A 15,126-nucleotide genomic window follows, 5' to 3' on the forward strand; every position below is an offset into this window, starting at 1 on the left:
TGGCAGTTGCGTGGCATATAAAACACTAAATGTTTTTCTGTTTCAGCATCATTTACCTCTATTTCTCTTTTCTCCTCCATCTGCTTGCTGTGTGTCTGTAACTCTCCTTTTTCACTTCTTTAGCAATCTGGCTTCAGTTCCTTTGGACTTCTGCTGCTTGTTTGTGCTCACGATGAGTGAAATTCACCCTACGCTGTGAGCCAGCACAAGAGGCCCAGGACATGTCCTATTTTAAGGGCTTTGTGCTGGGCCTTGTCCATAGGGGTGAATGTCACCCACCGGCCCCCATCCAACAATGGGATCTGCCAGCATGGACCTAGGTACTAGCACACACTGAAGGGGGCAGGGCTCTCTGCATTGAGGGCTGCTACAGCCAACCCCTGCCCCACATGGCTTATATTTTTATTATTCTAGATTCTCGCCTGGACTCAGGGGTTGGAAGCCAGGACTCCTGCATTTTGTTTTGCTGCGTGGCTGGGGCCAAATGTTCAAAGACAGCCTGTGATTTTGGAAGCCCAACTTCTAACAGAGGGAGGAGGGCAGATTTTTAGAGCTGCTGAAGTAACCTTCCCCGGCTGTGTTTGAACTCAGGACTTTCCATACCAAATCACAGGTCTCTACCACTTGAGCTAAAGGAGTAACTCCCTTTGCTATTAGCAGTAGTTGGCTTTTATCCTCTATGTAAACTAGTCCTTATGAAGGAACAGAACGCATACTTTGCCAATGTATTATACTGAGCACTCCCCAGTGAATTCAATGGAAGTGGGTGAGTACTCAGCAATTTTGAAAGCCAAGCGCTTGTGGATAAGTGACTTCAGTAAACAGCTGCAGCCAACATTAGAGGCCATCTTTAAAAATGGAGGTCTTACCCTCTTGTGATCCCCAGTTCACCAAGGATGAATTAATCTGTTTGTAGAGCACTTTGAGTGCCTGAGATTAAAGGTCTTAATTAGGTGTCTTAATTAATTTAGGGTACAGATTCAGTCTGACCAATTCCAAACGTTCAAAACTCATACGTTGGGTCCCCCAAAATCATGAGCTTGGGTTAAAAATCAAGAGATTATAAAATAAACCAACATGGAATCCTTTTTATTTGGCTCCTGGTTTCGGAGCCTTTGGCGATCACAATTTCAAGCTCTCCTCTGCCACCACAAGGGTTAGACACTTACTTTTTTTTTCACGTGAGGGCTGAGAGTCTAACGTAATCACCTGACTCCAGGAGCTGGAGTTTTAGAAAAAAATGCTAGAGATTGTGATAGAATTGTGAGAGTTTATGGTGGGGTAGTCCGCCCCCTTAAGGGCAGTACTGCCTACTGGCCAGTCCACCCTGCCACCTGGCATGGCTCTTTAAGGGTTGAAAGCTCTGATTATAGATATAAGGACCTGGGAGATACTGGGAGAGAGGACAGGGTCCCAGGAACAAGAAGGGTTGGGGAGGAAACCCTGTTATTGTTTCTTCAAGGGCCTGGGGCCAAGAGCCTTGCAGAGATGATGATAAGCTGGGAGAAGGAGGCCCACTTAAATGCTCCCTCATCCCCCATAGCAGGGCAGATGCCCACTGAAGACTGAGAGATAACCCTGAGGGGGAACGCAGCTTCGTGCGTAGGCTTCAGAGGAACCTGGAAACCCTGAAGCACCTTTTGTTTATTTGGGACTTTTCGTTTGGTACTCTTTTGCATGAGATTTTCCGACAAACAAGCTCCAAGGAGGGTAACCTTGCATCAAGGGTGCCTGAATGGAGTTACTGGCTTCCTGAGGAGGGAAACTGAGGCAGGGAGTACCCGCAGCATCACGCTAACTCAGCTTGGGGCACTGCAGGACACTGCCGGGGAGGCACACCCTGTGACAAAGTTGGCTACACTACAGATTTCCTGTGACTGCTTGTCTAATGGAGCTGCTGTGGGGCTGACAATTGTAAATACACCTGGAATAAGGGGGCCAGTTCCCTCATCCCTGCACAACTCCTGACACGAAAAGGGTCAGGACCCTTGGTTCAATAACAATATTCCTTGGCCCACCCCAGAGCCCACACCCCCCTGCACCCCAAGCTCCTGCCCCAGCCCAGAGTCCCCCACACACACCCTGAATCCCTCATCTCCGGCCCTACCCCAGAACCTGCACCCCCAGCCCAGAGCCCGCACCCCCCTGCACCCCAACCTCCTGCCCCAGCCCAGAGTCACCCCCACACACCCTGAATCCCTCATCCCCGGCTGTACCCCAGAACCTGCACCCCCAGACCAGAGCCCCCACCCCCCTGAACCCCAACCTCCTGCCCCAGCCCAGAGTCTCCCCCCACACACCCTGAATCCCTCATCTCTGGCCCTACCCCAGAACCTGCACCCCCAGCCCAGAGCCCGCACCCCCCTGCACCCCAACCTCCTGCCCCAGCCCAGAGTCACCCCCACACACCCTGAATCCCTCATCTCTGGCCCTACCCCAGAACCTGCACCCCCAGACCAGAGCCCTCACCCCCTCCCGCACCACGACCCGCTGCCCGGAATGTAGTGAGCCGGGGAGTAGGGCCTCAGGGAAGGGACGAGGAAGGGGACAGGACCTTGGGGAAGGGACGGGGCTAGGGTGTTCAGTTTTGTGCAATTAGAAAGTTGGCAACCCTACCAGGAGAGCGACTGTTGGCAGCGTGTTGACTTTGGAGATTTGGCTCGAGTCCCGTGGGTTAAACCCTTTCACAAACTGCAAAGGAGCAAGACTAGGGAAAGGGATCAGCCGATGCAGTTGCCCTACCTCTGCGGAAGAGTGGGTCGGTGTTTCCATAGGCACCTGGCATCGGGGAAGCTCCATAGGGATGTTTGTGTGTAAGTGTGATGTGGGGCCGGGCTCCGGCTTGCCTCCATTCACATGATCTGCCTGCACATTTTAAATTACTCCCAGCAGGGGAGAGAATAAAAACATACAGACAACTGACATGAGGCCCACCCTGCCTTCCAAGCGTTCCCTTCCCCACCCCAGAGCTCCGCGCATCCTGTGCTTTGACAGCAGGCAGATGGCCTGCTTCCAGCCCGCCTTGCTCTCCGGGAAGAAGACTGTCAATATTGAGAAAGCAGAGGGATTTTTTGGAAGATGGACGGGTGCTGCATGGATCCTGTAGGTGATCTATACATGCTTGCAAACCAGTCTGGGTGTCACAGCCCAAATGGTTTCTTAATTCATGCTCCGGTCGGGGTGGGGAGGTGAGTGTGAACGGAGGACGGAAGGAAGACACTGGTTGGATTCTTTTGTAAACTGTCGAAGGGACCAAGTTCGAGCTCTGCTTCCATTTAAGTACCCAATGCTACTGCGCACCCATAGTAAATGCTGTAGTGAACAGGCTGCGGTGTATGCGTTAACAACACCCTCTGCTGGATTGAATGAGACCGGTGCTGACATGTGTCTCAGTGACCCTATACTATGAACTCCCAGTGGAGATTCTCCTTTGGCTGAAGAGCCCAGGGGTTTTGAAACAGGAGGAGCTGGGTTCTATGTCCCTTGTTGCTGCAAAGTTCTGGGAGGTCCTTCTGTGTTCTAAGTCTCCACGGATTCGGGGATGGAGAGGAGTGAGTGGGGGGCAGGGTCTTGGGGGAAGGGGCGGCGCAGGGGCTGGGCATTGGGGGAAGGGGCAGCGTGAGGGCAAGGGCTCGGGGGAAGGGGCGTGGTGCGGGCGGGGCCTAGGGACAAGGGGTGGCACGGGAGCAGAGCCTCCGCGGGAAGGGGTGGCCTGGGGGGGCAGGGCCACAGTTCTGGCGCCGGTGCCCCCCCACTTTTAGGGAGTTTCCACCGCGCCTGCCTCTTAGTCCAGGGCAGGGTATCTGGGGCTCACAGTTGCTAGCCTGATTCTTCCCCCCTGGCCCGAGCTCGTTCTAGCAGTAAGAACTCAACCCCGATCCAGTACTGCCCCCCAGCTGTGTGAGGTTTCTTTCCCCACTGCAACTATTGCCCGCCCGCTTTCCTCCAAGAAGTATGTGGACGTCTCACGATGCCTCGTGGGAGATCCGAGTTCAGGAGTGCTCTCGGGAAACTCACTGGCACAGTTGCTAGGCTGCTAGGGGGGTAAAAGCCTACTGCCGCCGGCTGATGGAGCTCCTCCTCTAGCTCAAGTGATAAAGGTCAGGATTGCGGTGCTGATGGCAAGGGATTCAAGCCACGCTGATGACCCAGGCAGGGGGAGTTCTTAGGGTCAGCCTCTCACGTCCCAGGCTGACAAGGCCTGTGGGAATCTGGTGCACTGGAGTCCTGCCTACTTGTGCAATTGATCAAGATCCCAGGTAGCCCTGTGGGTCCGAGTCTTGGGAGATGCGGCTGAAATGCACACAGAGGTCTTTGTGATGATTAATAATCACGCTTATTATGGTGGTGTGTAAGGGCCAACCAAGAATGGTGCCCCACTCTGCTAGGGGCTGTACAAACCTTCTGAGCATCCCAGCCAGGCCCAGAACGATGGCGTTTCTCCAGAGTTGTGTGGAGTCAGGACTTGATTTCCATGGTGTCGGGTTTGGGAGGCCCATGCTGCTCTCCGTGGGAGGCCTCTCAAACTAAACAAGAAGTGGATGGGTTGTTTCTTTCAAGGGTCAGAGTGAAATCAAAGGCCCAGACCGCCAAGCGCTGCATTGCAATTTGGCCTTGGGGCAGCTGGGAACGATTGCAGTGGAAGTGGCTTTGCAAAACATTCGGGTGGAAACAGCCCAGCCCACAAAACCAACACATCAGCTTGGGACCGGGGCAGGTCAAGGCTGCTCATTAATCCTCCACTTGGTATGCCTTAGCCTGATGCAACACGGCCCTCTGGAGCCAAGAATTACTCATGCTGCGCCTGGTTGAGCATGGGGTACGGATACACCCAAGGTGCCGGGCGGTGGAGTAAACAGATAATCCTGGAAACATGCTGGGGGAATTAAGGGCTTTCCGAGGGAGATCTCTGAGGCTCAGCGACGGAAGGAGGAAGAACGCGGCCGCGGAAAAGCAGAGGAGGCTCTGGCCCACTCATTATGTTTTGCCTTTCTCTAGTGCCTGAAGATCTCAAAGCACTTGACAAGCATTAACTGATCAAGCCTCACAACCGCCATGGGAGAGAGGTACAATTGTTATCCCCTTCCTAGGAAGATGGGAAAACTGAAGCCCGGGGAGATTTTTTTTTGTAACATGACTTGCTCAAGATGATGCAGCAAGTCAGTGGCAGGGCCAGGGGGTCACCCTCGGTAGTCCATCACTTGACTGGTCCTACGCGTGGTCACTAAAGGCAGTGCCCAGGGCTGCAGGCTGACAGCTGCCCTGAGGGACGACTTAGTGAAAAAGTGAGACAGAGAGGGCGACCACAGCTGGGCATTTGGGTCTTGGTGAGTCCTAGATTTCAAAGCCAGAAGGGACCACTGTGATCATCCAGTCTGACCCGCGTTTCCTGCCCCTCCCTCCCCCGGATAGCACTGCCGGAAAACTTCCCTGCATTGATCCCTGCTGGAGCTGGAGCCTGGCTTTTAGAAACCACCTTAAGCAGCTCATGCGGTGCCACGAGCATTTTCGGCCCCGCCTGGCTGAAAGAGGTGGCAGCCCAGAGACGGCTGCGGAGGCTCTGGTACGAATGCGGCCTTCCCCACCCCTTTCCGCTCCTCCCCGGAGAGGGAGGCAGATTGGAGGCGCCTTTACCTGCCAGGATGAAGACGCCGACGAGGATCAGGAACACGAGTAGGTAGAGTCCGACCACCGCGTACTTCAGAGCCGCGATGGACCCCAGCCGGCCACAGCGCCCCACTCCCTTCCTCCTGACGCCTGGACCTGGCGGGGGACAAAGACCTGTTAGGAACAGAATTCTCCTCTCCTCTCTGCTTGCTCGCCCTCAGCCGTCCTCATCCAGCTCCTCTGCAATGCTAAGAATGAACACGTGTGGAGGAAAACCCGCTGGCCCCAGAGCGAGGTGAAAGCGTGGGAGCCTGGGGGCTGGCCGTAAAGGCTCATTGCGTGGGACCCAGCCAGCTTCCACTAGCATCAGTGGGGGTGGATCAGATCTGTTTTGTGGGGCAGACCCAGTGTCCGAATCACCGGGGAAACGAGAGAGCCAAAGAAAAGCGGGAGGGAAAAGGAGAGAGGGAGAGAAAGAAAAGAATGAAAAAGAGAAGGAGGATGAGAGCCGTGAATATGCCGACAGCTGGCCCAGTGCAGCGGTCAGATTGTCATCACCCAGCAGCATTGGGAAACGTGGCCAGCCGCGGGCCCAGAGCCGGGGCAGCTCTGCGGCTGGGATTTTGGAAGGAAACAACCAACGGGTTAGGGAGGGAGCCGGGCGGTCTCTCCAGGGGCACCTCAGCGCATTGCAAGGCAGGAGCAGAAGAGCCAACTCGGCCCTCTTCCCCTCCCCTGCCACACCCCTCCCGTCTCTGTAAAAACCTTTGAACAAAGGTTAGCGGGGCCGCCTCCTAGCAACGCTTGGGAAATGCCGAACACGGTGAAAACCAGCCAGTGGGGAGGCCCTGCTACATCCCTGGGTGTGAACCCCACCGGGCAGCTGGGCAAACTCTGGCCCCGGGTCCTCTGCAGCCCTGGGGCGGAGGATGGGACAGCATCCCTTGTGCTCAGCGGAGCAGAGGGAGGAGCTAGGCCTATCTGTGAAGCACCCTGGGGTGGGGGCAGTGAACTGGCCAGGGCATTTACAGCCACTCCCCTCCTGTTGACATCTGGAGCCTGGGTGGGATTGGGGGTATGGCCACCGTTCCTGCCTTGCTCAGACCCCCACCACCCGAGCTGGCAGGACTGAGTCAGCCGTCCCCCCTTCAAATGGCAGCTGCCTCCTGTGTGGACATAGGGAGGAGAAGGATCTCAGTGATCCCTCTTTTCCCGTCCACACAGGGCCAGCCGTGACTCGGTCCAAGCCAAAGCACGTCAGCGCGGGCACTTGGCCATATGGCCATGGAGCTGGTCACAGCACCTAGCCCAGTGCTAACTCCCAGAGCTAGGCCCCCAGCGGGACGACTGCTCAGCAGTGCATCTCACACCGTGCGCATCTCACACCGCAAGGTTTTCAAGCCCCGGACCTGCCAGACCGGCTCTGCCAGGAGACCACCAGCCATGCCCCCGGGGCCAGGCACAGCACGAGCCTCTGCCTTTGAGAGGGAGCAGGGAACAAAAGCGCCTGGCCTTGAGACATGAGGCAGGGATGCAGCAAGGTCCCGGCAACAAATACATCGCATGCCTTCGAGAGGGCGAAAATAACATGGGGCCGGCTGGAGCGCAGATAAAACAGAGGGGAGAGAGAGAGAGAAACTGATGAAGACCTGTGCTCGGGAAATCCCGACAAAAAGCCCTTTGTTTACTGCTGTCCGGAGACGTAGAATGTCCTTCCGCAGTTATTGCAAATCGTTATTTCTTTGTGTTACCATAGTGCCTAGGAGCACCAGTCATGGACCAAGAGCCTGTTGCGCTCAGCACTGTACAAACACCGGACAAAAAGACAGGCCCTGCCCCCAGGAGCTTACACTCCACATATCTGACAAGAGACCACAAGTGGATACCACAAACAGACTGGGGAGCCCCTCTCGTTACATCGCACCTTTCATCCTTAAATGTAGTAGAGGCTGGGTCTATTCAAGTGTCTCTAACGCACCATGAGTGTGGTCATCATAATCATACCTAGCTCTTATATGGCGCTTGCTTCAGTAGATCTCCAAGCTCTGTACAAAGGAGGTCATTAGCATGACCCCATTGTACAGATGGGGAAACTGAGGCACGGGAAGGTGCAGTGACTTGCCCAAAGTCACCCAGCAGGCCAGTGATACAGCTGGGATTGGAACCCAGGTCTCCAAATCCTAATCCAGGAGCCCACTAGGTCACACCGTCTCCCCCGAGCCCCAGTACTTAGTCATTTGCTAGCTCTTTGCAAACACTAAGCACAGCCTCACGACAGGGACTGCAGAGATTGGGCTGCATTATCAACACCATTTTTATGCAAGGGAAAACGGGCCCAGGGATTAAGTCTCCAAGTCTCCGGAGGGAATCAGTGGCCAGATGGATACATGAGCTCAAGAACTCCTGGCTCCTAGCCCCTGTGCTCATTCCACTAGTCCATGGCACCACTCGCCCAGGGCTGGGAGACCTCCCATCCCCTTGAGGTTGCCAAAGTTAGTGCCAACTAGGAAGTGATCAAAGACTTGCTAAAACCTAAGGATGCTACTGCAACTTTACCTCGTTGAGTGGAATTTAGTTGGATTGAGACTGGACACATCTCAGGGCAGGGGCCTTGTCTACCCAAGTGTCTGTCCAGCACCAAGCACAACAGGACCCTGATCCCAACAGGGGCCCATTACTTAGGACAATTCTATCTATTGCTAGCCCCCTAGCCCCATCAGGCTGTACCTGGATTCTGCAAACATACCAGGAGCACGTCGCTCGGGCAATAGATGACGAGTTTCTCTGTCCCACCAGCTGTTGGCGGTCTTGTACCTCTCGAGGAGGTCTGACGGCTGGCTGCTCTTGAGCCATCTCTACCCAGGGTGGCCAGGTGCCTGGTTTTCGACTGGAAAGTCCATTCTAAAAGGGGACCTGACAACGTCCGGTCAGCTCCACTGACCGAACACCCAAAGTCCAGTTACTGTGGGTGGGGCAGGTGGAGGGGCTGGGTCATCACCCGCGCCAGCCCCCACTCAGCTGGGGCCGCCTCCTACCTGCATCGGGCGGCTGCACCTCCCAGCTGCAGCAAAGCAGCCGAGGCCCTCCTGCGAGGGATGGGGGGCAAGAGGAGAAGACGGGGTGGAGCCTCGGGGGGAAGAGGCAGGGCAGGGCCTTGGGGGGAAGAAGCAGGGCCGGGGAGGTTCAGAATTGTCCGGTTTTTAAATATTACCAAGTTGGCAACTCATCCTCTACTGGGGCAGGTACACATTGCAAGGGGGGCTCCACAGCCAGTCCGGCTTCCTAGTGCTCTGCGGCAGCACTTGCATGTGGGCAACCCCTGGCCACAGCCGCTCCGCTAGTGACGCTGTGGTGGGAATCACCGGCTCTGCGGATCAGAGAAGCTCTCCTGGAGCGTCACGTAAAGAGACAGGCGGGGTTACCCTGACGCAGGCCTGTCGGTTCAGAGCTGTGCCCAGTGATCAGCTCCGAGACAGTCAGCTTGTCTCGTCCAGCCTTCAGTCTGAGCTTCTGCGGCACTCAGAGACTTTAAGGCCGGAAGGGACCATCGTGATCATCTGGTGTGACCTCCTGCACATCGCAGGCTACAGAACCTCACCCACCCACTCGCGTACTGGACCCCTAACCTCTGGGAAGAAGGGCAGAGGGTTTGGGTGCACGGGGGTGAGGGCTCCGGCTGGGGGTGCGGGCTCTGGGGGGGGGGTGTTACCTCCAGCTGCAGTGTAGGAGTTGGTCTCCACCCCGCCCCCCCACACTGCTTCCCCCAGCTGCAAAAGAATCAAGGAGTCTCTCTCCCATTCTCTTAGCAGTTCCTGAGACCTTACCCTTTCCCTTGGGGGTCCCAGCATAAAACTCCCTCCTGCTGCAGGCAAATACTTTAACCTGAGCTACACGGAAGAAATCATTACCAAGGAGCAGGTCGACTAGGAGGTGTTCCATTACCCCACACTCAAAACACTTTCCAAACTTTCCCACACCACATGGATTTTAGCTAGTGGTATGAGGAATCTGCTTTCGCCCACCCCCACAATCTCTGCCATTTGGCCAGGCAACATACTGGCCTTTGGGACCACACTCTGCTTAACCAGAGAGATCTGGGCCCCTGTATCCCTCTGCCCCAAGTATTCCCTGCCGTGAATTTGTACAGCCTTAACATGCTCCATATCTGGTTCTGCAGAGGCTAACCTCACGAAACCAGTATGATAGGTTCCAATTGCCTGGGGGCGGGGGGCGGGGTGTTCTGTATTGAGGACAGCAGAACTAACATGAGCTATTGGTTGCCTGCTTCCTCCTAGCCCAGGGCATCTATTCCTCAGGGGATGAGTGGAATTACATCGATAGCACCTTTGGGGCTCTTCTCCTTTTACAGGAGATTTGGGATGAGGATTAGAGGAATGTTTTTGGGTAAGAGAATGTTTAGGCTCCCAGCCCCCTTCTCTCTTCCCAGGGGCAAAATGGGATCCTCCCTCCCCACAGCTTTAAACCCTCTTTCTGGGGTCTGCCCTCGATAGACACCCGCTTATGTTCGAAGGCATCAGCTAAAAAAGCCAACTCAGCCCCAGACTTCACATCTTTGTTGCTGCTTCACATCAGCTAGACACACGCCTAGGAAACGCTCTTGAGCAACAAGATCCAACATTCCCTCAAAACTCGCCACCTCTTTACCTCTCACCCATTTTCCCAACCAATCTTTCATACTCCTCATTACTCATCCCAATATCCCTCTTAAGATTCCTAAATGTAACTCTATATATTTCAGGGGTAATCTGAAAACTTCGCAAAACAGTATCTTTAAATTTATAATAGTCTAAAGCATCTTCAATGGGCATTCCAGTGAATACATTTCCAACTTTACCAGTTAATTTTGCAGTCAGGGTAGGAACTCTCTTATCAGCAGGGATTTCATGTATCACACTTTGCCTGTCAAAGACAGTCGGATATTCAGCAATATCCTCCTCCTCACTGTATGGAGGACATAAGTGTTCCCATTTGTGGATTTTTGGAGTGATGGGAGTCGTTGGGGTCGGGGGCCTCTGGTTCTGCTTCTCTAGCAGGTCCAGTTGGTGTTTTCGCTCTCTTTCTTCCCTCTCTTTCTCTTTTTCTTCCATGGCCCTTCTGTGTGCAGCTTCCTTCCTGGCTGCCTCTTTCTCTTTTTCTTTTATCTCCAGTTCTTTCAGTTGTAGTAATCTCTGCTGCTCCCCCTCCATTTCTGCAGACTGAAGCCTAAAAAGCTCCAACTTCGTAACTCCTTCACTGCTTTCACTCATTTTCCTGTTTTTCTGTTCTTACTTCCCCTTCCCAAAATAAGCAAACAGAAAATAACAAAACTGTGACCTCCTCCTGACTATTCTTAGCCACTGCATGTAAGACTCGTTTAAAATCACAAATATCAGTGCTTAAAGTGTGAACTTCACTTGGAGTAACAAGCCGCACATACACCCTGCTCGCTGCCCCACTGTGATGTTCCCCTCTGGTGTTATCCAGACTGGTGATTTGCTAGGCCTCTCCAATCCTTGACTCTGGGAGCCAGCCTTGCCCTGTTCTGCCATGAGAACCCCACTGCTGGGCCATTCACGCACAGCCTCTGACATGTCAGCTGCTCCTTGGATTAATCAACTGAATGACACTAGCCAATATCTCCGGTCCCAGACACAACCCTAGTAACCTCCACCTTGCAGGGTCCAGTTATGCCGGCTGGATGCTGCAAGCTTATATAAATTCGTCAATTTAACAAAGAAATTGGTATGTACCAGGCTTGTTATCCCAAGGGGAGTCTCTGACACACTGCAAACCAAACGCACTGCTTCAGGTAGAATAAACAAACAGATTTATTAACTATAAAAGGTAGATTTAAGTGATTATAAGTCAAAGCATAACAAGTAATATTTGGTCAAATGAAATAAAAGCAAAATGCATTCTAAGCTGATCTTAACAGTGTCAATGTCCTTAGAAACTCAGATGCTTCTCACCACAGGCTGGCTGCTCTTCGGCCAGACTCTCACCTTTGATCAGCTCTTCAGTCACTTGGTGGTGGTGATGTCTGTAGATGTTGGTGGAAGAGAGAGAGCATGGCAAAATGGCTCTCCCTTTTATCATGTCCTTTCTTTCTTCTTGGCTTTGCCCCCACCCCCCGCCTTCAGAGTCAGGTGAGCATTACCTCCCTGCAGTCCCAAACTGCCCAAAGGAAGGGAATGACTCCCTCGAGGGTCCAACAGATTCTTTTGTTGCTTCCTAAGCCAGTGTCCATTGTTCTTGGAGAGTTTTTGCCTGGGCTTGCTTTAAGCCACGAAGATCCTTTTTAAGCCTCATGACTATATACATGAAATTATAACCTATAACCTCACTATGACATGACTATGACATCACTATAACAGCCATGCTCAGGGCATCATGAACCTTCTGAAGACATGCACCATGACAATCTTTGCACTGGGTACCACACAATCATTTTATAAAGATGAACATGGGGGTGTAGGGTGTTCCTCCAAGGTACAGAGCATCACACTGGAGATGAGAGGTTTGGGGTGTGGGAGGGGGCTCAGGATTGGGACAGAGGGTTGGGATGCAGGGGGTGGTTTGAGGGCTCCAGCTCGGGGTGCAGGCTCTGGGGTGGAGCCAGGAATGCGGAGTTTGGGGTGCAAGCTGCCCCGGGGCTGCAGCGGGGAGAGAGGACTCTCCCCAGCCCTCTCTTCCAGCAGCAACACCTGGGCTGAGGGAGAGTGTCTCTCCCCACCACAGCAGCTCTGGGGCTGGGGGTGGAGCCAAGGGAAGGCACCTCTCCCCACTGCAGCCCCGGCACAAGTGCTGATCTCCTCAGGAGGCAGTTACTTCACAATCCAGACGCTGCCGGTGGCTGCTGTCCTTTGCACAGGAATACTTGGTACAAGGAGCTGGCTCTGAAGTGACCCCGACTGGTCCCACTGTGTCTGTTCCCATCCTAGTGCTGGCTGGGAGGTGATATTTTTGCTCCATGTGTTTTGATGAAAATTATTTTGTTCCCCCCATTTCCGTTGAATTTTTGGGGGGCTTTTCATACATTCCAAGGGGACCCCCGAGATCAGCTAGTCTGACCTCCCGCATAACAACAGGCCACAGGCCATCCACAGAACAATTCCTGTTTGAACTAGAGCGTCTCTTTTTAGAAAGGTTAAAACATCCCATCTTGACTTAAAAATTGCCGGTGTTGGGGAAATTGGTCCAATAGTTAATTACCCTCCCTGTTAAAAATGTATGTCTTATTCACAGCCTGAGCATGTCTGGCTTCAACATCCAGCCACTGGGTCTCGTTAGCCCTTTGTTGGCTAGATTGAGGACTAAGTATTTGTTCCCCATGCAGGTACATCTGGACTGTGATCACATCACCCCTTCATCTTCCCTTTACTAAGCTAAACAGACCAAGCTCCTTGAGTCTATCACCATAAGGCAGGTTTTCTAATCCTTTAATCCATTCTCATGGCTCTTCTCTAACTCTCTGACCTCACGTCTGCCAGCTAAACCCTGCAAGGGGTCACTCCTGATTTGCACAGGTGTTCAGTGCAGGAAGTAGCAGGTTCCTAGGGCCTGGAAAAGGGACGACCGAGGGAGGACATGATGGCAGGGGTTTATTGAGCATCTCAGGAGACGGTCAGACAAAGAGCAAGGTCTGGAAGCTCTGGGAAGGAGAGCGTAGGCCAGGCATTAGGGGAGTAGCCCTTAAGCACTACCATGACTGCACAGAGGAACAGACTCTCAAGGGAGCTGATCCAATCATCACTGTTGTGGCTATCCTGGAACACCTTGGGCACCGAGAAGGATTCAGGAGCAAGCCCTGGCACCAGTGCCCAGCTGGCTGCTGAAGGAGGGGGAATGGCCAGTGGGTCTGCAAGATTGTAGCTGCCCCTTCCCATCTATACCTCAGCTCAACCCTTCTCTTCCTCCAAACCCACTGTTCACACTGGGAACTCAGCAGCACCAAGCTTCCACAGCATGGGGTGTGTCTATCTCGGCACATCTTGCCTCTGCCCTGTGCACTGGACAAACACGGGCACTGTTGTGTTTGTTGCTGGGGGATGGGATCAGGCATTACCCCTTAAGGAGTAATTCTGTGGGCAAGGGGACATAAGAGGGGCTGAGCCGAGTGGTATTTTCTGGCCTTGCCTTGGAAGCTATTCAACTCAGGTCTCCCCTCCGTGCTGGTGGGAGTCCCAGGGGGCCCCTCTGAACAAGCAATCAGCCCCACTGCCACATGCCAGGCACATGCAGAGTAATTCCCCCCTAGATTACGCCCACCAGCACATCTGGTTTTCTGGTCTCCTGGCAGCGGCCAGAGATTCTCCCCAAAGGCAAATTTTCACCTAATCTGGCAAGCCAAGGATTTAGGCTGTCCTCGCAGCGTAGTTACTACCCTCTGCTTGTGGAAACAACAGGCTGGCCTCCTGCTGTGCTGGGATGAACCTGGGTCGATTGGATCGCAACCAGCACAGATTCCAGGGGAGGCGTCACATCTGGAGCAGAAGAATATCTCTACAGTGTAGATCCATGATTGATACCCACTGAGGATCCGGCACCGTCATTTCAGTAAAGTCAGACAACCACAGTCCTGGTGGAACGCCCTCGACTCCACAGCTGTGCCCACTTACACCAGGGTTGAATTTGGCCCAGTGGGGGGTTTGGTTTTTTTTGGAGGGGTTCCCACAGGGTATCAGCAGCAGAGCTGGGTAGAAAAATTAACATTTGCAATGAAGCCTGTAAGCAGACAGGACTCGCCTGGCTCCAGGCTCTGTCTGAATTTGAAACTCAAATTGAAATCTACAGGCATCTGGCCAGGTCCTGGGCTCAGAAGGAAAACTCACTGGTGGCAAGCAAGGTGGGTTTACAGGTGAATCCACTTTCAGAGCTACTATCTCTCTGATGTTTGAAACTAACAGCCCTGCTCCGAGCACCCCCCTGTACATTGGGGTGTGTGAAGTCCTAACACACGTTTGCAGCTCAGGCCCCATCTGAATCAGAATCATCAAGAAAGCATGGAGCAGCTCCCTGCAAGCCAGATTCATTGTGCCTCGAGCGGCCAGCTCTGTACAGACAGCTGGAGCACGCAACCTTCGATAATTGTGCAAAGCAGGTGTAACTAGTGGCTGGGTGACCTCAGAGATGGCCAACAGCTGAAAGTTAGGATGCTTCTTATCTGAAGCAGTTTGCTCTGCAAACAGAGCTGCAAATCCTACAAGATTTCCCAGCACTGCCTGATTCCAGCCACGGCGAACGCACAGACAAGACTTTACAGGGGTGGTTATGTTGCATTTCACTCTTGGGACGTCACAGCCGGGTCTTCATGCACTGAACAGCCAGCCCCCTGCCAGCAGTGCAAACTGAGAGTCCCTGCATTCCCAAGCGATCGTGGTATTTTCTCTGTGAGTCCCTGCCAAATCCAGCCAGTACACAAATGGAGACTAAGAAAAAGGCAACACCTGATAAGTCAGTCGAACTTCAAAGAAGGGTTGGGTTATTACAGTAGTACCTAGCAACTGCCCCCACGTTCAG

At 53.5% G+C, this 15,126-nt stretch overlaps 1 protein-coding gene across 1 annotated transcript in view; it reads right to left on the reverse strand.

The window, feature by feature from the left end:
- SCARA5 (scavenger receptor class A member 5) overlaps nucleotides 1–15,126 on the reverse strand; it is a 136,287-nt gene that overhangs the window by 102,135 nt on the left and 19,026 nt on the right. Inside the window, exon 3 of the mRNA XM_073335533.2 lies at nucleotides 5,635–5,763. Within this exon, the coding sequence (XP_073191634.1) occupies nucleotides 5,635–5,763 (129 nt within the window). The remainder of the gene's footprint in view (nucleotides 1–5,634; nucleotides 5,764–15,126) is intronic.

This window comes from Lepidochelys kempii, chromosome 3 (genome assembly GCF_965140285.1).
Source record: "Lepidochelys kempii isolate rLepKem1 chromosome 3, rLepKem1.hap1, whole genome shotgun sequence".
NCBI lineage: Eukaryota > Metazoa > Chordata > Testudines > Cheloniidae > Lepidochelys > Lepidochelys kempii.